General features: G+C 51.0%; 2 protein-coding genes across 3 annotated transcripts; one reads left to right on the top strand and one right to left on the bottom strand.

The window, feature by feature from the left end:
- The first annotated feature begins 1814 nt into the window (after positions 1-1814).
- NSUN4 (NOP2/Sun RNA methyltransferase 4) lies at positions 1815-5969 on the top strand. 2 transcript variants are annotated; one of them, XM_083867716.1, is made up of 6 exons: positions 1815-2392; positions 3014-3435; positions 3580-3734; positions 3900-4054; positions 4694-4818; positions 5525-5969. In XM_083867716.1, the coding sequence occupies exons 1-6, from the start codon at positions 2114-2116 to the stop codon at positions 5796-5798; spliced, it is 1410 nt and encodes a 469-aa protein (XP_083723842.1). In that variant the 5' UTR covers positions 1815-2113; the 3' UTR covers positions 5799-5969. The 2 variants fall into 2 exon arrangements, with proteins under 2 accessions (XP_083723842.1, XP_083723841.1); XM_083867715.1 differs by having other exon boundaries at positions 1817-3435.
- Positions 5970-7165: 1196 nt separating this feature from the next.
- Positions 7166-16563, bottom strand: LOC310912823 (vitamin D3 hydroxylase-associated protein-like). Its single transcript, XM_083867712.1, has 15 exons — positions 16212-16563; positions 14833-14946; positions 14378-14521; positions 13056-13189; positions 12467-12673; positions 11909-11949; positions 11570-11694; positions 10326-10451; positions 9838-9935; positions 9567-9666; positions 9423-9466; positions 8938-8977; positions 8406-8514; positions 8007-8152; positions 7166-7358 (listed from the first exon to the last, which is right to left on the bottom strand). The coding sequence occupies exons 1-15, from the start codon at positions 16422-16424 to the stop codon at positions 7233-7235; spliced, it is 1767 nt and encodes a 588-aa protein (XP_083723838.1). The 5' UTR covers positions 16425-16563; the 3' UTR covers positions 7166-7232.
- Between the last annotated feature and the right edge of the window lie 3516 nt (positions 16564-20079).

The raw sequence follows: 20079 nt of genomic DNA, 5'->3' as shown, positions 1-20079 counted from the left end.
CGGGAGCGCGATGGGGCAGCACGGGGAGCCCGAGGTAGGCTGAGTGTGGGGCGGCGCCGGGCCCGCACGGCTCCTCTGCGCGGCCGGCCGGGCGGTAACGCTGTGCTCTCTTCTCTTTCCGCAGGAGGAAGAAGAGCTTGTGGTAAGACGGGGAGCCGCGGCGGGGACTTGCAGCTGCCAGGGGTCCTCAGCGCCGACGAACAGGCTGAGGGGGCTCGGGCGGGGCCGCGCCGTGAGGGCGATCCCGAGCTCCGTGGGGAGGCCGGGCTGCGGTGTGGATGCCGGGCATCCCTTTAAAGCGCTGGGGCTCGGGGGGAGGCGGCGTGCGGGGGTGTCCCTGTGCTCAGCGCAGCCCCGTGTCCGCAGGACCCCCTGACCACTGTGCGGGAGCACTGCGAGCAAACGGAGAAATGCGTGAAGGCGCGGGAGCGGCTGGAGCTGTGTGATGCGCGGGTGTCCTCCCGCTCCGAGACAGAGGAGCAGTGCACAGAGGAGCTCTTCGACTTCCTGCACGCCAGGGACCACTGTGTAAGTGCGGCGTCCCTGCTGCGGCTCTGAGTAGAGCTGCCTTCAGCCATGCTGCTGACAGTGCTGCCAGGTTGGGTGTGAGTTGTGGTAGCTGTTCAGTCCCGTTTTCTTGCTTAATATTTGGTTTCTTTGTGTTTGAACAGATCTAGCTGCAACTCGATATGTTACTGAACAATCAAATAACTCAAACCCCGTGTTTGTAGCCTGCAAATGGCACTTGGCTATTTCTGCCTTGTATTTGCCATTTGAAAATTAAACCTTTTGAACCTAAGCTAAAGCTTTGTAAGATATCTCAATGGCTTTCTTGAATGACTTGTTCTAGGATAAAAGCCAGGGCTGTGGAGCTGTGTGTGTTGGTGGCCCAATGACACCTTGCTGCTTTCCATCCCTAAACCATGAATTACTGAGGCCTCTCTTTCTTTCCAGGTTGCTCACAAGCTCTTCAGTAAGCTGAAGTGAAGGGGGGGCGTGGTTGTCCATCTGCTCCCACAGCCTCAGTGCCAGCGGTTCCTGGATCACAGTTGTGCTTCCTGCAGTCCATCCTCCATGCTGAGCGTGAACGAAACGGCTTCCTGGCAGCCTGTCACTGCCTCTGTGCTCCTCCTGGAAGATGTGCAGCTGTGCAAAATAAAACAAACGTGTTGATGTTCTGTAATTTTCCATATTAAACATTGGGAGTTCCTGTGGAAGTGCCCTGTGTTTATTTCCTAGTTCTTGTGCTTGTGCCTTGTGCTGGGTTAGGATGAAATCTGTGGGTGTCACAGCTCAGTTAAGGGTGGGGGAGTTTTCCTCACTAGTGGGAATGTTGGTTTTGTGCTGCCATGATGGACAGCTGCTGCAGCCCAATCCCACGGGGAAGAATTTGTCTGTTGGAACCACAAAGGTTATTCCTAAGCCCCACAAGACAGTGTGTTCAAAGTTAGACTGAAGGAGAGAAAAGTTCCTCCCCACCCTCAGGGGAAAGCTGTCACCTATCCCTCACTGTCTCCTGGTTTTGCCGGAGGATGGAGCAGCCTCCTGGCAGCAATCCTGCCTTGCCCACGAAACCAGCCAGGCACGTGGCTGTGGAGGCGCATGGGGCTGGTTCACCTGCTCAAACCCCGGTCAGGGTCACCTGCGGGGAGGGAAAGCCTTTCTGTGTGAGTTGCCAGCCCGTTCTGCTCACCCTGGGACTGTCCTGCCCGTGCTCTGCCTGCTCCTTTCGCGAGAGAGAATGTTTAGTAGGAAGAAAACTAGGGTATCTCACAGGGCAGAAAAATTCTCGGCTAATCTTCAAAGTGTAATGAAAGCCACCACCTTATAAATTTGGCCGCTCTTTTATCCATGTAGTGATTCATGGTCCTTTTGCTGGCAGAGTCCAGACTTTTATTATTAGGGTAAGCGTACCATGTAAGTTCCAGTTACGTTTTGGTGTGGGTTTTTTTTTTTTTTTTTGTAGTTTTTTTTTGTAGTTTGTTGGGTTTTTTTGGGAGGGGGGATTGGGATTTTTTTTCCTGTGGCACAGGGCAGGGTCCAGCTGTGCCTGTGCGTTTCTGCTGCACAGCACGTTTGTTGCCGCATCCTGGATGTTGCCATCCAGCAGCTGATGCACAAACCCAGCTCAGCAATCACCGGACGTTTAGGTTGGAAAGGACCTTACAGATCATTTAGCCCGGCCTCCCGGTCACAGCCCCGCTCTCCGAGCCCCGGTCTCTCGCAGCCCTCCCGGTCCCGCCCCGGAAGGCGAGCGGCGATGGCGGCGCTGGGCGGGCGCGGGCGGGCGGCGGCGGCGCTTCTGCGGCGGGGACCGGGCACGGCACCGGCACCGGGAGCGATCCCGATCCTGGGAGCGGGGCCGCGCCGGCACCGGCACAAGGAGAAGTGGGTGAGCTGGGCCGGGGCGGGACCGGAGCAGCCGCACCCCACGGCGCTGCCTGCGCCCCGCTTTTGTCCCCACTAACCCTTCTGCACCCCACCGCAAATCCCCTTCGCATCCTCCTTTTCACCTCTCGCCGCACCCTTGTGCTGCTGCTGTTCTGTGCAGCCGTGCCCACCCCGGGCCCCCAACCACATTCGGCCATTCGCAGAATCCTGGATCCACTGAATATCCCGGGCTGGAAGGGATGCATCGGGATGCAGCTCCTGGCCCTGCACAGGACACTCCCAACAATCCCGCCCTGTGCCTGGGAGCATTGTCCAAATGCTGCTTGAACTCAGACAGGCTTGGTGCTGTGACCACTTCCCTGGGGAGCCTCCTTCAGTGCCCAACCACCCCGTGGGTGAAAAGCCTTTTCCTGTTATCCATCATAATCCCCCCCGTCACAGCTTCACACCATTCCTTCAGGTCCTGTCAAGTTCACACTCTGGAAAGGCCTCACGGACTTCTGGCAGCACAGACCCCAGTGCTGCATTCTCCCAGAAAAACATGGAGGCTGGGTGGTGGGGCTGGGTATGGGTGTCTCGAGGTATTTTGACTTTTAACACTTCTGTTCTTTTTCCCCACAAGGCCACCACGGCCCCGCGCATCCCGTCCACGCGGCTGGCGCTGCACCACTTCGACACCAGCTACAGCCTGCACCTGGGGGCCCTGTGGCCCTCTGTCCGTGCTGGCCTGCTCTGTGAGCAGAAGTACGGGGCCCTCCTCAACAACTTCGCTGCTGCTGACCTTGTTCCCCAAGAGCTGGAGCTGCTCAACGCCACCGATTTCATTTCTGAGGCCTCCCAAAAGGCACAGCAATGGCAGCAAGGTGCAGCTGTGGGGGAAGTGGCCAGAGGGTGCCAGGACGGCTCTGGTGAGGGCAGGACTGTGATGCAGGCAGAAATGATGGCACAGGCAGAGATGTCCCCACCACTCTGCACCTCCATCAGCTCCAAAATCAAGTGCTACACCTTCCCCAGGGGTGACATCACGCGCTTTCGCCCTGCAAGGTGAGACATTCCTGACAGACCACTGTGGTCATTGCCAGCGTCAGGCGCTGCTTCCATTTGTCCTCATCCTCACTTCCAACTGCTCTTTTATTTTCTTTTGCCCCTCCAATATTTGCTTTTGTTATGCAAACTGATGATTTCCAGGCCGGATTCTCTGGGGCTCCTCGACTATTACCTCATGGATGCAGCATCTCTCCTGCCTGTCCTGGCACTCAACGTGCAGCCGGGTGACTTTGTCCTCGACCTCTGTGCAGCTCCGGGTGGGAAGACTCTGGCTCTGCTGCAGACTGGGCTTTGTGGTGAGTGAGGAAGAGTGTTCCCTTGTTCCTGTGTATAAAACAGGGCTGGAGGAGTGTACTGCACCCATTCGTGTCAGACCGTTAATAGTTTCTGTGTGTAAGAGCTGGGAATCAGATGAGTTCCTGCAAAAGTGCCATTCCCAGTGTGCCTGTTCTGTCGTATAGGGCATCTGGCAGCCAATGATGTCTCCATTTCCCGGACAAAGAGGCTGTACGAGGTTCTCCACAGCTATGTCCCCAAAGAAGTCAGGGATACCGTGAGTGTCACGTCCTACGATGGAAGGGACTGGGACCAGGTGAAAGGTGACACTTTCGATAAGGTATGTGTTTGGGAAACAGTGAAGATAAACCTATCAAGTTCACTTCCCTCCTCTTTTTGAGGAAGACAGAAGCTTATCCTTCTATATAACTGTTTCATTTTCTGTAATCATAAATGCAGAGAGAGGACCAAGCCACATAAAGTAATATTTCCTCCTGCTATCCCTTCCTGAAGGATCTGGTGCATATGTCCATCTAGAGTTGTATCTTTATTTGCTTGTGTAATACCTCTTAGAAATCCTGTCCTTGTCCATCACCTGGAAGGGGTTAAATGCAAAGATTAGATAATTCTGTCTTCTCAGCCATGTCCAGCCACAGGGGCTGGGTTTCGTGTTCCAAGAGCTGAGTCAGGTACTCCAGGAGGCGTCGCTGCAGCAGCAATGCCCGTGTGTGCTGCAGGAGCATTGCCAGGGACACACACAGAGCAGGGATATTAAATGAGGAGATGGGTTAGTGCAAGGTGTTTTGCACCATTTTTGCACATTCCCAAAATGCCAAAGCAGTTGGATGATTGTAGTTCAGTGTGGTGCACACCTGTGTTTGGGCACTGAGGGCTGTTGGCATGGGTGGAGGAGCTGGGCATGGGGGCTTGCTGAGCTTGACCTGTGCAGGGGGCTGAGGTGGGACCTGTGCTGCTGCAGGTGCTGGTGGATGTGCCCTGCACGACAGACAGACACTCTGCCATGGAGGAGCACAACAACATCTTCCACAAGAGGCGAACCAAAGAGCGTCAGATGCTGCCCATGCTGCAGCTGGAGCTGCTTATGTGAGTGAGCTCGGTTGTGTTGTCTTCCCCAGGTGCTGGGAGCAGCTCTCCAGCACTGAAACCTCTTCTTACTCTGTCCCCAACTGGGAAATGGGGAAACCGTGTGTAGTTTTCTGGCAGTAGCTAGGACACATCAAATCACAGTAAGTGTAAGAAAGTGCAAATGTTCTTGGTCATATCAGTTGTCCTTCTGTCCCCAGCAGTAGCTGTAGGATACAGGGAGAAGGTTCTAAGGAGCAGGATGGGTACAGTTGTTCTGCTGCTGATCTCCTGGGTCCAGGGAGTCAGCCCTGCAGGATTCCTGAGTGCCCACCTATCCCAGCACACGGGAAGCCATATGGTGCTGGGAGGTGCCACAGCTTGTCACTGTGAGAGTCCCATGGCAGCACATGAACGGCAATAATCTCTTCTCCTGTACATAAATCCCATTCCTTTGCATGTGACTGCAGGATTACACCTTCCAGCTACTCCCCAGTTGCATCTCCCACGTTAAATTCTTTATCAATATCAGTTTGACTCTTTGCCCTGGCCCAGAACACTCCTTGTGTTTTAGTGACACAGACTGCCGAGCCTGTGGAGTTCAGTGGGGTTTGTCTGTCACTTCCTATGAGTTCCCTGTTGGCTTCCCACTTTTGGTGGGTGGGAATGCCTATGTCCCTGCCTCAGAGTCCCCCTGATCCCAATGTGTGTGTTCCCTTGGCTGCAGGGCTGGGATCCTCGCGACAAAGCCGGGAGCAGAGCTGGTGTATTCCACGTGCTCCCTGTCCCCGCTGCAGAACGAGTGTGTGGTGGAGAGGGCCCTGGACATTGCAGAAGCCCAGTTCAACATCAGGATCCACGTTGAGGACTTGAGCCACTTCCGGACGCTCTTCCAGGACACGTTTTCCTTCTTCTCAGACTGCCGGCTCGGGGAGCTTGTCCTGCCTCATCTCACAGCCAACTTTGGGCCAATGTATTTCTGCAAATTGCGTCGGATGTAGAAGGGGCAACAGACTCTGTCTGCTGTCAGGGCGTAGCCCAATATTTAAGGGAAAGCAGAATTGCTTTATATTTATTTTTCTTTGTAAAATGTCCCAAAGGAAGCTTGCTTTTTTACTGCAGACATAGGGAATAAATGAGAAACACCTGCTCTGGTGTTTCCTGAATATTTATCTGTTTGAGACTGAGGTGTTTAATCTAGGAAAGAGAGAGAGGTCTTATCAGAGGGAGCAATTTATCTGTCTGTATGGGACAGGATAAATGGCCCTGCTCTCTTCCTCCTGTCTGACTGCTTTGATCCTACATGAGCAGGTTTGGATTAACAAACACCATCTGGGGATCTCAGCCTTTCTGTCCCACATCTCACCATCTGCATAAATGAGTTGCATCTGTCTACTTATCTCCTGCCTTCAGAGAGAGCAGCCTGAGGTCCTGAAACCAGAGGTTCCCTGAGTGCCCCTCCTATGGGGTTGGAAATGTGCTTGGGATGCTGGAGATCTGCTACTGTGGAGAGGCCAGTGACTTGCCATCCCTCACAGCTAGGAAGGCTGTGGATAAGTGTGATGTTCCCATGCTAGATGCCATTTAATGTCCAGTGGGCAGGTGTTCTTATGATCTTGAGCAGTAACTTACAGAATCATCACCATCTGTGAAGGATTACTGGAATTTATGATAACAGTTGCTTAATAGTTACATTTTTATTTTTGTGAGGAAAATACAGTGATGGGAAGTGATGGACACAGCTGTATTCCTCATGGGGCAGCTCAGTTACATCCATATGAAGTTACTCCAGTGCCAGCAAGAAAATACTATTGAACTTGTGTAATCCTTTCCTCTCAGCACCGCCCTGCTTGTGCAGGAGGCAGCACTGATGGAAATAGAGGTGAAGGGGTGAACCCACATCCATGGCCATCCTTGCTGGAAGTGCAGTTCCTAGATTTACCACTGTTTGAACCTGTCTTAAGCCAGTCATGCAGGGCATTTTGGTTACACAGGAACACAGGATACGTGTTTATTGGCAAGGACGGGGGTCAGGAGGTGGCATTTCCTTCCTCCTCCCCTCCTCAGTGTAGTCTCTGCACTGCTGGTGGCAGTTGTGCAGCACTGTCACAACAGGACACGAAATAAAGATGCTTCACTGCAGTCAGAAGGCAGTAGAAACCAGAAGGTTCTATTTACAATTCATTCAGCCCTTTTATAACATGCTGCATTAAAAAGGCATGTTATTTATCCATAGGACTGACACCACTCCCATTGGCTAAGTAACAGAAATAGCAAACAACACCTGTTGTTATGGGAAGGGAATATTTACACAAGGTTGTTTTGGGAAAAAGAAAACTGTTGAAAAGTTTCCCTTGAGAAGAGCTAGCTCTTCTCAAGCTCAGAAAATATCAAGTCTACACAGCACTGTCCCTTCTCTTTGAGCACCACGGTGACTATGCCAGTCTCTGGTCATGGCTGAGGGTCTCCACCTCCTTCATGAAGCGCAGGCAGAGCTCGTCCTGCCAGGGCAGGGCCACACACTGCACGGCCACGGGCATCCCCACAGCTCCTGACACAGCCTGCAGCCAGTGCACAAGGGAGGGGTCACCCGGGGGCTCAGACCTCCAGCAGATTTTGGGGACTTGCTTTAGGCCTGTGCCTCATCCCAGAGAGTGGGGAGGTTGGAGTTTGAGCCCTCTTAGTGTGCTGGACAGAGGGAAGGCTCCTGCTCTTCTCTGATATAAATGGTTGCCAAATCTTGGGTAACATGTTTGAGACACCTTCCCCCACACACACCCCAGCCAACTGTGCTTTGAGCTGTCTTGTGGGCAGATCCCTTTTCCTTCAGCATGCACATTCCTGATCCATACTCCACTGATAGCCTGAGCCTGGTTGAAGGCAGCAAGGAGCAGGAGGAAAGTGCAGTGCAGTGCTGTGAGCTGTGGCTGTTCCAAGGACCAGCTCCCAGAAGCTTTGCTGCAGGTCTCCTTGCTGGCTTCAGCCTACCCAGCCTGTGGGAGATCCTTTAGTCCCCCCAAAACTTAGTGACTTACCTCCTGGAGGCTTGGGAGAAAAGCAAGGGATGTGTTCAGGGTGGATTTGGGGATTAGCAAGGGGTGTATAAAGAAGATATTAATTTTTTTATGCTGTGCCCATACCGATGGAGATACTTAGGATATTGTTATCTGAACTCCCATCAGCAGTCTCTGCTCCACCACTTCCCATACCTGTTTTAGTGTCCGGTCCCAGGGGTCATTACAGCATCCTTTGTAAAGCTTTAGCTCTTCCTCATCAGCCTCTGTCACGGTGCTGACGGGAACAACCCCGGCCGGGAAGTTCAAGAGGTTGTACAGCATTGTGGAGGAGACAGCAGCTGAGAGGAGAGGATGCAGGCAGTCACAGCCTCCTGTCTTACTTCAAAGTTACACATCCCATATTCACTGAAGCCCTTGAGAACTGTGTCTGTCTCCACCTGCTCAGAGAGCTATGTATAGTGACTTTTCCTTCCTAATTCCCATAAAATACTAGGATGGGCAGTGAAGCTCCACGGTAGTGGACGTTTCCCTCCAGTCTCAGCCACTGTGGTTGGTTCTCTGTCCTCCTGGGGAGGATCCAGAGTCACTTACTGAGGAGTTTCCCAGGGTATCCCTTGATGAAGGCAGGTCCCAGGACAGGGCACAGCACAACATCCAGCTGGAGTTCCTTCCACTGGCTGATGAACTGGGAGCGGTACACCTGGGGGAAGAGAGGGGCATGTCATGGAGCCACATCCATGCCTGGAGCCTCTCAGCCTCTCCAGGCACAGCAGAGGAGGCAGTAGCAGGCAGCAGTGCTTGAGGGATGAGGCAGAGGAGCATGTGTTTGCCCTCACAGCATGTGGCCAGACCGTGGCCAGGAATTGGAAAGGTCCCACCTTAGCCATCCCCACTTCCAGGACAGCCTTCATTGTGCCTGGGCATGAGCACTGCAGGCAACCAATGAAGTCCTGTCTGGGCCCATCAAAAGCTCATCTACCCCATTCCTATCCTTCTTTGTGCCTTTCCCTCCATCCTGTCTCCTCCCCAGCGACCTCTTCCCTGCAAAATCTCTTTCCAAGCCGATCTGGTCAGAGCCCCAACTTGTAGCATGATGCCAGACAGAAAAGTCCTTGAAACACACCTGTATTTCATGTTGATGATTCCACATCTCTTTCACTGACCTGCAAGTGGAAATCATAGCAATTTCTTTAAGCTTTAAGAGGAGGAATAATTGCTTAAATAGTCCTCTGGGTTGATAAGCCCTGGTGATTTTAGCAATTGCTTAAAACAATACAGCTTTCACAATCTTCCTGAAGTTTCCTTTGGCATCTGGCCAAGCAATTAAGCAGCAAATGTCTGGAAATGCTGGAAAGAAGGTTTCCCTGATGGGCCTGGATTTAATACTCATCTCTTCCACAGGCTTCCTGTAATGACTTTATCCATTCAAGTGCCTCATTCCTGCCAGGATATCACTAGGGGCAGTGAAGCCATGTTCAGGAATGAAGGACAGCCCCTGCAGAGAGCAGCTCACAGCCTGTTGTGAACCCAGTCCCCCCAGCTATGGACACCTAGAGGAGAAGGTATCACTCATTTCCATGGACATCCCTGGGGACAATGCCATCTTACCTCATTCCAGCCAAGGCACTCAGGTAGTCAGCCAGGCGGGGAAACTGGAAAGGCATGAGGCTCCTTAGGGACATGACTTGGGGCTGCAGTAACTTGTGTCACCCCAGGAAGCCCCAGGTCATGTCCTGAGGGACAGGGACTCACCAAAGGTTTAAGAAGCAGAGCCAGCAACTTCTTCACCAGCCTTGGCATCTTGCAGGAATTCACCTGTGGTTTCAAGCCTGGATCTACAATATCTCCTGTGCTGAGAGATGACAAGAGGATGGGGTCATGCCAGAGAAGCTGTCTGTCCTTTCTCAGAGACCTGAGTGTTGCCTGTTTGGGGTGGGAGGGCTGGGCTTGTTGTGCCTGTGCCGTGCTCCCAGGGTGGGGATGGAGGTGTTGGCAGCACTGCTGCCTGAGGGCTCCTACTTACAACACATCCAACCAGGCACGGCCTCCATCAGCAAAAAATGTCTTCAGAAACAGTTCAGTCACAGCATAGGGGACCCGGGGAGGAGAGAAGAGCACCAGCTGCACCAAAACACAAGATTATGTGGCAGACTAGGGATGTGACCAGTTTCCAAGACCCAAATGTTGGATATTCCTCAAAGGCAGAGAAGCACCTCCCTGGGCTCCACGTGTAAAGAGAAGCCCTGGTTCAACTGTTTTTCATCCAGGCATCTCCCCACAAGATTATTCCTGCTGCTTGCCCATGGGATACACTGCTCCCTTAGGCAGAGGGGTCTCTGCCTGGTGTTATGTGGCTGGAGTAACAAAATCCCATACCTCAGCCAGGTGATTTTTCCCACAGATGTGCTTGGGAGAAACCAAATCACCCTTGGTTTCTGAGGGGTGATTTCCTCAGCAAGAAGCGAGGCTGGGGACAGCCTGGGGAGAAGAGCAGCGGGTGGTCATGCTCACCTGGTGCCCAGCTGCCTCCAGAGCACGCCTGGTCTCCTTCACTGCCCTCCTCATGCAGGGGGGCAGTGGGAAGTATCCATCAGTGTCATAGTACCCGACCCGCAGGGGAGTGGAGCTGGAGTACATCTGGAGCAAGGAGACACCCCTTTAGCATTCCTATTCCCCATGGGATTGCTGTGAGAACCCTTTGGACATACACCATTGACCAGGTCTGGGACTGAGACTGGATCCAGCCCCACCCACACTACATCAAGAAAGCAAGGGGGGTCCTCTCTGAACCTTGTGATGCAGTGGGAGGGTCTCCCCTACTCCTTGTATTTCCCTAATAAATTACTAGATATGAACTGTTGACCAGTCTGGGACTAGGATTGGACTCAACTATACCTTGGCTCTGTCAGGAGTTTAGAAAGCAAGGGGGTCCTTTCTGAGCCTTGTGGTTCAATGGGAGGGTCTTCCCTTGCCCCTTGCATCCTCAGTCTCCACGCAAATCATTCCAAAGTGACACTAAGCTGATTTTCCTTTGTATACTCCATTAAGTAACAGAGAGAACCCTGTCATTGAACTTCATCACCCTTTTGCAAATTTATATTAAAACCTGATTTTTCCAATGCCTTTGACAGTGATTCTTTAGGTGACCTAAAGCACTCATTTGTGACACCCAGCCTGCTGTGGGTACGTCTGCTCTCGTGCTGACACTCACTGCAGAAGTGAGCAAGAGCTCCAAATGCTAAGGAGTGACTAATATTCTGGTTTGCTGTTTATAGTTACCCTTTCCAAATGTCTTGCCCTGCCTTTTTCTCCAGGGAAAAGGAGGAGCACAGCCACTCTAGACAAGTGTATTCAACCACTGCTAAAAAATGTGAAGGTGGAAAAACCTCTTGAAGCTGGTCTGCTGCAGAGAGAAAGGGAACAATCTCAGTTAAGGTATCTTCTGCAGGAGTTTCTGATCCTGTTTCATCTTCTCATAAAGATGTCCTGCTCTTTGCTGCCAGTGTTGCCTTCTTCCCCACTCTGTCCTGGATCCTGTCAACTCAATAATCTGCATTACAGCTGAGAAGACAGACAGGATAACTACTGATTTGCCTCTTTTTTTTTAAAAAAAATGAGAATTATGAATTGTGCCCTCAAATAGATCTATTTAACTGAAAAAACAGTAAAGGATAACTGTTTTTTAATAACTGGATCCTTCAGGAGGGTGTGTGGCACCCTGGAAGGAACCAGGGCTTGCTGAGTGAAGGCCTCACCTGCTCATTGAAGGGGATGGGGGGCACGGTGGGGTCCAGCTGGAACATCTCCTGGCAGAGCAGAGCCTTCATGCACAGGGCCAGGCTGTCCACGTCCCTTGCCATGGGCCCCAGGGCACAAGGGACTGGGTGGGACAAGAGAAAACACCCAAATTGAGCAATGGATGTGCCAAACCCCAGCCCACCCCTCTGCACAGCCACCTTGGGCTGAGCAGGCAATGAGGGAAGTTTCAGATGGACTCCAGACAGGCCTTTGTTGTCTCGGGTTTTCTTCTGGCCTGCAGGAGAACATTGGGCTATTCACAGGGTATAGAGAAAAGGAATTTAAAATTCTCATACCTGCCAGGATGCCATTGATAGGGCCAGTCACTCCAGACAGGCTATGGGAGAAGAAGAATAATATTGTCATTTCAGCAATAGGGAAATATTCACAGTGTGTTTGAAAAGCATAGTGAGGGCTCCAGCTCAGGATCATAAACAGAAGGAAATTATTTCAAAAATTTGAATTGAATAGTGCAAACCAGGAAATTTCAGCCAAAGTAAAACAAACCTAAACCCCAACAAATCTTGGTTTTGCTTTAACCAAAACGGTTCCATTTTTGCATTATTTAACCACATTAACTCCCTTTTACTTTTAACTCCAGGCTAGATTTGCAATGAAAACATGCCCGTTTCCCACAAAATCTAACCATGCTGCCTCCTGGGAGAGGTTTTGAGCAAAACCAGCCACCCTTTAAGAGCCAATCTCTCTCCTCCCTCCAAGTACTCACTCAGTACTTTTCCCCTGCAGCCAAGCCTGACCATGAGCAGGGCTGGAAGGGCAGGGCCAGCACCCACCTGAGCCTCTGGGCCCTGGGTTTGAGGCGTGAGGGCTGGAAGGGCAGGGCCAGCACCCACCTGAGCCTCTCGGCCGTGGGCTTGAGGCCGCAGAGGCCGCAGAAGCTGGAGGGCAGGCGGATGCTGCCGCCCATGTCGGAGCCGATGCCCAGGATGGAGCCACCCCCTGCTATCAGAGCTCCTTCTCCTCCCGAGGAGCCCCCGGGGCCCCTCTGTGGGTTGAGAGGGTTCAGGGTCTGGCCGAAGATGGGGTTGCTGCATTCGTAGCTGGGGAGAAGAAAGCCAGGAAAGAGGCTGTGAGGAAGAGCCAAGTGCCTTGGGTTTGTTTGCTTTGCCTTGCAGAGGCCCGTGAGGCACAGCCAAACCCATCCTGCCGTGCTGTGGATCCCTCAGGATGCTGCTCATTCCCACCAGGCTCTGCTCTCCCTGCCACGCACAAGTGCACTCGATTTCTCTTAATTTATGGTAGGGTTTTCCCCCTCTTTATCTTATTTGACAGCTCTTTCAGTTGAGATTGCTGCCAGATAATGGAAGAGGGACTCTCCAGGCCACATGTCAGTAGCCAGGGAGGAGCCTGTGTAGGGACCTACAGGATGGGATTTTCCTTCAGAAGCACAACCAGAGGGAAGGTTGTTAATGCTGTGTGTACCTGAAGAGGGACTGTGGCACGTTGGTCATTGCAAACGGGATGGCCCCTTGTTTCTTCAGGACCTTGACCAGGACACTGTCCTCCTCCATCAGACTGCCCAAGCACTGCACAAGCCCACACGTTGCCAAGTGCCCCTGCAGAGAGGAGAAGGGACAAGGGACACAGTCAGTGCAGTTCCCTTGCTCTTTTGGAAGGATCATCTGGTGTTCCTTCAGGGGTTTTGTGTTATGTACCAACCCACTCCCCTGTGAGCCCTTGCTTGAAGGACTCCCTCTCTTTCCATCCTTGGCAGAGGGCTGCCAGCCACTCATTGGGTTAAAGCTTCTCCTAAAACTCTCCTTGCTCTTTTCCTTGCTCCTTTTCTCCTCTGACCCGAATGAACTCCATACTCCATAGGTGCACTAGCTCAGGATCAAAGCCAGCATCCTGCTGTCCAAGGGAATCCACCAGTGGATGTTCAGGGAAGGAATAATCCCAGGTAAACAAAATGTGTGAGCCTTTTTCAGTTAGCGTTGGTATTTGGGGCTTGCTTTGGGCTTAAAGCCCTCAACTTTAGTGCAGCCTCTACTGTGTCACATATCAGAGCAGAAATCATTTGTGTCTATAACTATTCATCCCTGTTTTTTCTCTGCTGATGGAGGTTTGTGCTGCTTTTGGCTGGGGCAGAGTTTATTTTTTATTCACAGTAGCTACTACAGGGCTGTTTTGTATTTTGTGCTGTAAACAGTGTTGATAACACAGGGATGTTGGTGTTATCACTGAGCAGGGCTTGCAGAGAGCTTCTCATACCACCTCAGTGAGCAGTCTGGGGATGCACAGCTGGGAGGGGACAGCCAGGACAGCTGACCCCAAGTGACCAGAGGGACATTCCATACGACAGGGAGACAGGCTCAGCATATAAAGCTGGGGGAAGAGGAGGGAAAGGGAGATGTTTGGCGTGATGGTTTTTGCCTTTCTCAGTTACCATCACACATGACAGAGCCCTGCTGTCCTGGGATGGCTGAACACCTGCCTGCCATGAGATGTGGTGAATTAATTCCTTGTTTTGCTTTGCTTGTGTGCAGAGTTTACCTTATAAACTGTCTTTATCTCAACCCGTAAGTTTTCTCACTTTTACCCTTTCTATTCTCTCTCCCACATCCCACTGGGTTTGGGGGCAGTGAGTGAGTGCCTGCTGGATTGCAGCTGCCTCAGACACAGCCAGGTTTTCTGTGATGCAAACAGGGAGGGGGATTGGACCCCTTTCCCATTCTCCATCTCCCACCACTTCAGCACCCAGCCCAGCCCACGGTGGGACACTCCACAAACACAAAGGGAGGCACCTTGTGGCCGATGTGATCCTTGATGCTGACGGGGACTCCGTAGAGCAGCCCCTTCTCCTTGTGCCGCTCTATTTCCTGAAGCTGCTCCTCACACTCTGGGATAAAGTGTCGCAAGCAGTTTGTCTTCTGGGTCACTTCCAGGGCCTTTTTTGGATGTGTGGAGGAACAGTAAAGAACAGCATCATTACAGGGCTGCATTCAGCAGCTATCTTGATCTACAAAACACGGCACGAATAACCCCCTCTCCAGATCATCCCAGCTCAAGCCATCTCAAAGGACTGTCCAGTGATGGATCTGACCCAGGAGACAGAGCATGTTTTTCTCTTAATATCTGCTGTGTTAAAGGCTGGTCATAATCCAGCTCCAACGAGCCTTTTCAGCCACCAGCACACACACCATGGCATGGAGAATGTAAAATATTTGCTTTGTCCATCTCACTGTGGATGGACACTCACCTTCTCTAAATAGGTGTAGAGGACAGTCCTGGGGGACAGAGACCCTTCCTGGAGTCTTCTAGTGAGTTCCAGCAGGGGCAGGGACAGAATGGCATCTGTCTGGACACTGGGGACCTGCAGAGGGAAGGTGAGGGGATCCAGAGCAGCAGCTGCAGTTAACCTTTGGCTCAGGGGATAAGGCTGTTAAGTCTTGTCAACATTATCAACAGAACTTGCTGGAAATGCAGATCCTGCACGTGAGGGTTCAGACCTTGCCAAGTGTTTTATCCTGAGTTTGGATATCACAAACAGGATGCAAATGCAGGAGCCCAGGTGTAGGAGGGCTTTGTCCATCCACTGCAGCACAGGACACGGCAATGCCTTCCTCCTGACATGGTGGAACTTACTCCCTGACCAAGACATAACCTCAGCTGAACAAACACTGCCCAGGGCAGAAGGTACTAAAGTCCTTGCACACAAGTCTCAGGCTGTCTTAGCTTTCATCCCTGACAACAGATACAGACAGTGCAGGACAGCCCAGGCTGAGAACAAACATTTAAAAACCCAAGCCCATCAAACTGCAAGGAAGTCAGAAGGGACTCACAGGTGGTCTACTCAGATAAATAAGATTGACAATTCTCAGTGCCACCAGGATTTAAGAAAAAAGGTTATATATATATTTATGTATCACTTGTGGCTGCTATGCTTTATGTCCAGGTGTGTTGCCTGTATAAACATGACCTGGTTTACCCAACATGTATTCAGAAGTGAATGAAGCAGAAAGGAAAGGTGGTCAGAAATGATGTTGCAGTAGGAATTCAGAGCTATGCTGGTTGGATGCCTCACTCATTCACCCCCATGTCACATCCTCCCAGGGAACACTGAAACCCCTGTGCTTCATTGTTATAAATTTAGACCAGGCACAGTGCCACTGAGAATGCTGCTTTTGGAGACACCCCTAGAGCTGTCCAGAAGCCAAGTTTTAGAGACAAAGCTGTGAACAGATGAGCAAACTTAGATTTAAGTAGAGGAAAAAGCTTTCTTGCCTCTACCCATTATTGGCAAGAAACATTTCCAGAATGTGAAAGAATTGGGGTTTGTATCAATAAAGATCCAGTGCCTCATCACCTGTGTTCAAAAACTTCTTCACAGTGAGTAATTTACATTCCCCAAGCAGTGAGTAATTCACATTCCCCAAAGCTGTAGACTCCCACCACATCTCATCCAGACTGAGAAGGGCAGTGACCTCCCTTTCTCCCAAGGCAGCCTTTCCTCTGCCAGGAGGGCTGCTGGCACATCTCCTCCTTATAAAAGCTATGGGGCCATGAGCTGGAAGGAGGAGCTGAAGGGCAGCACCAGCAGACACCCCAGTGGGACTCAGACACCTGAGGACAGGTTACCTGCTCCCTGAACTGCTGGACAGCCTTTGCCATTTTCTTCATGCCCTCATCCCGGGTCCTCCGAGCCTCTTCCATTTTCTTCTGGATCATCTTTCTGCCCAGCCATTTCCAGACTGCCAGGGCTGCCACAGAGCCACCAAGCAGGGCAAGGGCAGCAGGAGTGTCCACCTTCCTCTCTGGCAGGAGCTGTCTCAGCTGCTGCTGGATCATCATGTGTATTTCTGCTCTCTGAGGATGCAGTGAGAAAGAAAAGCAAGGCAGGTGCAGGAGGCCTTCTTTGACTCCCCAGGCCCATCCCTCTCCCCAGCACCACCTATCTGGGGTCAGCAAATAGTTCAGATAGTTCAGTCCAAAGCTGATTTCTGCAAAGCTACTGTAGGTGGAGCTTGCAGTGAAAATTATTAACCACCAAATGGGGAACGTATAGTTTGGCCAGTGACCCTTGTGTTCATTGGGGCGTTGGGTTAATAGGGGCTTTCTGGACTGTGGGAAGTTTTCCACTGGAGAGGACTGTAGGATCAACAGAACAAATGAAGCAAGGAAATTGCTGCTCTCCTGTTTCCTGTGTAGCCTGAGAGGACAATGGAGAAGAAGAAAACCAGCTTGAAATAACAAGGCTACCCTGCACAGGGCTGGGGAGTGGTATGCTGAGGGATTGCATAGCTGTGGGGTACACTGGGCTCACCAAGTCCCTTCTGCTGCTGCCAGAGTGGCCAGAGGATGTTTTGGCACTGCTGTGGTGTCCTCATGCACCAGAGGGAGAGGCTGTTTAACTGTGTGACAAAGCACGTTGGTATTGCCTTAGGAGTGGAAAATCCCATAGGCTTGCAGGCCAGAAGCAAACTATTTCCACCAGGCATTGGAGTGGCTGGTGTCTGACATCTGTCCTACACAAATGCCTCTCACTACAAGCACCAAGATTCACACACTGAGCTGAAGGCAACAGCCCAGCCAACGTCAGCCATGGTCTGCCTGCAACCTCCTCTGTTGCTTTTGGATGGTGGATTCTCCCTATGGGTCCCCTCCATGGGAAGAATGTTTAGACAGCTATGAATTGTGCATTACAAAACACAAGCTTCCAGCAGAGTGTGGAACTGGATATGGAATGGAGGCTGAAGAGTTCTCTCCCTTCAGGGCTAAGTAGTCCTCTAAAGCTCAGTTTTCCAGTGTCACATCCATTCTTAGCAGTTGTAAGAGTTTACTGCTGTTTTCTGTCACAATTTGTGTCAGCTGGGAATGTTCTTCTCTTAGTTCTTAACTAGAGAAATTTATGGACTCTGAACAAGTCTGGCTTTGGTGTCCTTGAGGAAACATTCTGGAGCTGGCAGCACTCTGGTAGCAAATTGAGCTGGCCTTTTCCTGTGCCCATTCCAGTGGCACCTTTCCTTGGGGGATGCCCCCTCAGCTATGGCACTGCTGGTGTGAAAAGAGCTGCAGCTTGGGGACATGCCTGCAGCTCATCCTGCTCCTGCTCCATGGTGCTGGCTGCAGCAGCAGCTCCCAGAAGGTGCAGAGTGCTGCACGTGAGCAGAGTCAGCATGTAGCAATGCCCAGCCCTCTCCCAATCCTCATCCAGTGTCCAGGAATCCATGCAAACATTTCCTGAGGGAGAGGTGTGTTCTTTGCCTGTGTGACAGCACCACAACCTCTGTGATGGGCTGAGCAGCTGTGGGAGGGTTTCCTCTCTGTGCTGAGAAGTGTCAGGGTATTTGTCTCCCACATCCGCCTGTACCCTGGGATCAGAGCCCTGATCCTGCCCTTTGGACACTTGGTAAATGTTTAACACAGACAGACACAGCTGTGTCCAGACTGACTTGGCACTTTAAAGGGCAATTTTTTCAGCAGGCACAGCTGCATTTCCAGATGGCAGGATGCTGCTGGGGAAAACCCTTCACCTGTCAATGTGCCAGCATCTCCACACCCTTCATGAATCTGAGATGTGGCTCCTCCTGCCACCACTGGGCCACAAATCCAAGGGAACCTAGAAGAGGGAAGTAGAGGGATGTCCCAAGTCAAATCTCAAGTCCACAGCAGAGGAGACAGACCTGCCTGATTCACAGGTCAATTCGCTTCTCCATGCTGATTTTGTCACCTGGATTGATCCAAGACCAAGGTCAAACCCATTAGTGGAATTCAGACAAAAGCCATGACCTTTTTCACAAGGAGAGTCAGCCTGTAACAGCTGGTCTAGGATTTCATTGTGGCATCCATAACATGCCCTTCACTTTGCTTATGCCAGGAAAAGGCAGTTAAACCAAGTCAGAGGGTCCCCTCCTGTCCCCAGAAAGACCTGCAGCATCTTTGCTTGCAGGAGCAAAACCGCACTGATTCACTCTCAGCAGGTTCAGCTCAAGCACCCTGGGTCTTTTCTGAAATTCTTATAACTGAACTGTTTTGTCTCCAAGTTGGTAAGAAACATCTTTGTCAGCCTTTACTCCATTTTGATTAAAATGACAAAGAATAAATCCTGACAGCTGTGTCTTGTGTTCATGTATTTGTAACCAAACACTCTGATGCTCTTTTTAAAACTATTTACAAAACGAGGTGCGTTAACTATGCTGCTCTGAAAGAATTTTAAAGACATTTTACAAAATACTGAAATCATAGTGAAATGGGCTGGACCCCTCTGGGGAACTTGTTCAAATTGGCTCAGAGGGCTGAATAAGTTTGCTGTGAACTCTCCAGTTTCTGACTCATTTCAGCTTGGAATATCCGTTGGAAGCATAATACTTTCCTCAGTTCCAGTCCAACTCCACCAGCACTCACAGAACATAATAACTGCTAAGAAACTTTCCCCTACCTAAGCTGCAACTTCCCAAACATCAAGGACATCAGTTGAGAGGTGAGGGTCTGTCCCTTAACAACACTTTTCCACATTGCTCAGCCAGGACCCTGCTGGCTTTTCCTGAGTAAACTGTGACAGGATGGGAGGAGAGAACTCCCATAGAAACCCTCAGGCCTCTGACAGCAGGGGCTGCTATGTCTCCTGACCATCCCTATATTTTCCCCATTCTTTATGGGTATTGCACTATTTCCCTTCAGATCTTCCATAGCCAAATTGTATGAATCCTACTTAGAACGTGTCCAGCAAGGCAGAGACATGATCAGAATGCGTGTTGCAGAGAGCTGTTAGTTCTTCACCAGAAGTCCAGGAGCATTCTTATTTCTTCCATCATGCCTGGTGTCTTGCACAGGTCTGTCCCCACTGAGTGACAGCTGTGACTTCAGTGCCCTGATGGTGAGGGACTGGGATGTTCCCAGCTGCTTCATGACTAGGCACAAATTTTACAGCAGGAAGCTGGGCTTTCAGTGGTCTCCCATGGGCAAGCAGGGAATGTAGGAAGCTGGAGAACAGTAACAGGAAAGAAAAAAATTTAAAATAAAGGAAGAGCAGACTGAGATCATGCTTGGAGGGGTGAGGATTTGTCCAGTAAATAGCCATGTCAGAGTGAAAAATGTACCAACCCTAATTCTTGGGGGTTTTGTGTGTTTCAAGGGTGAGCTTTGTTATGTTCAGGTGTTTCATTTCACCCGCTTTTTGAACATTTGCTTTAAGGTTCTTCAACTACCACCTTCCTTGAAACTTGTTTGAACTGAATGTCTGGGATCTTGGGAATGTTTTTGTCCCTAATTTTCTCTGCCACTGCCTGCTGCATAGCAAGCTCTGTGTGTTTTGGATACTGTAAGGGCACACCTGACCTGTTCTACCCTCACATGTTCTGTGGGTGTAAGTCCTTCTAGGGAGTTTTATTTGCTCCTGGTGTTGTGATTATGCAACAATGTGAACTGCAAACGAATGAAAACGTTCTGCACAATTAGGTAAAACCAAATAAAAAATCTGGGCTTTCTGATGCTTTAGTCTCTTAAC

This window comes from Zosterops lateralis, assembly GCF_965231275.1.
Source record: "Zosterops lateralis genome assembly, chromosome: 9".
Taxonomy (NCBI): Eukaryota; Metazoa; Chordata; class Aves; order Passeriformes; family Zosteropidae; genus Zosterops; species Zosterops lateralis.
The sequence above is the reverse complement of the archived record's forward strand: the minus strand, read 5'-3'. Positions and strand labels throughout refer to the sequence as shown.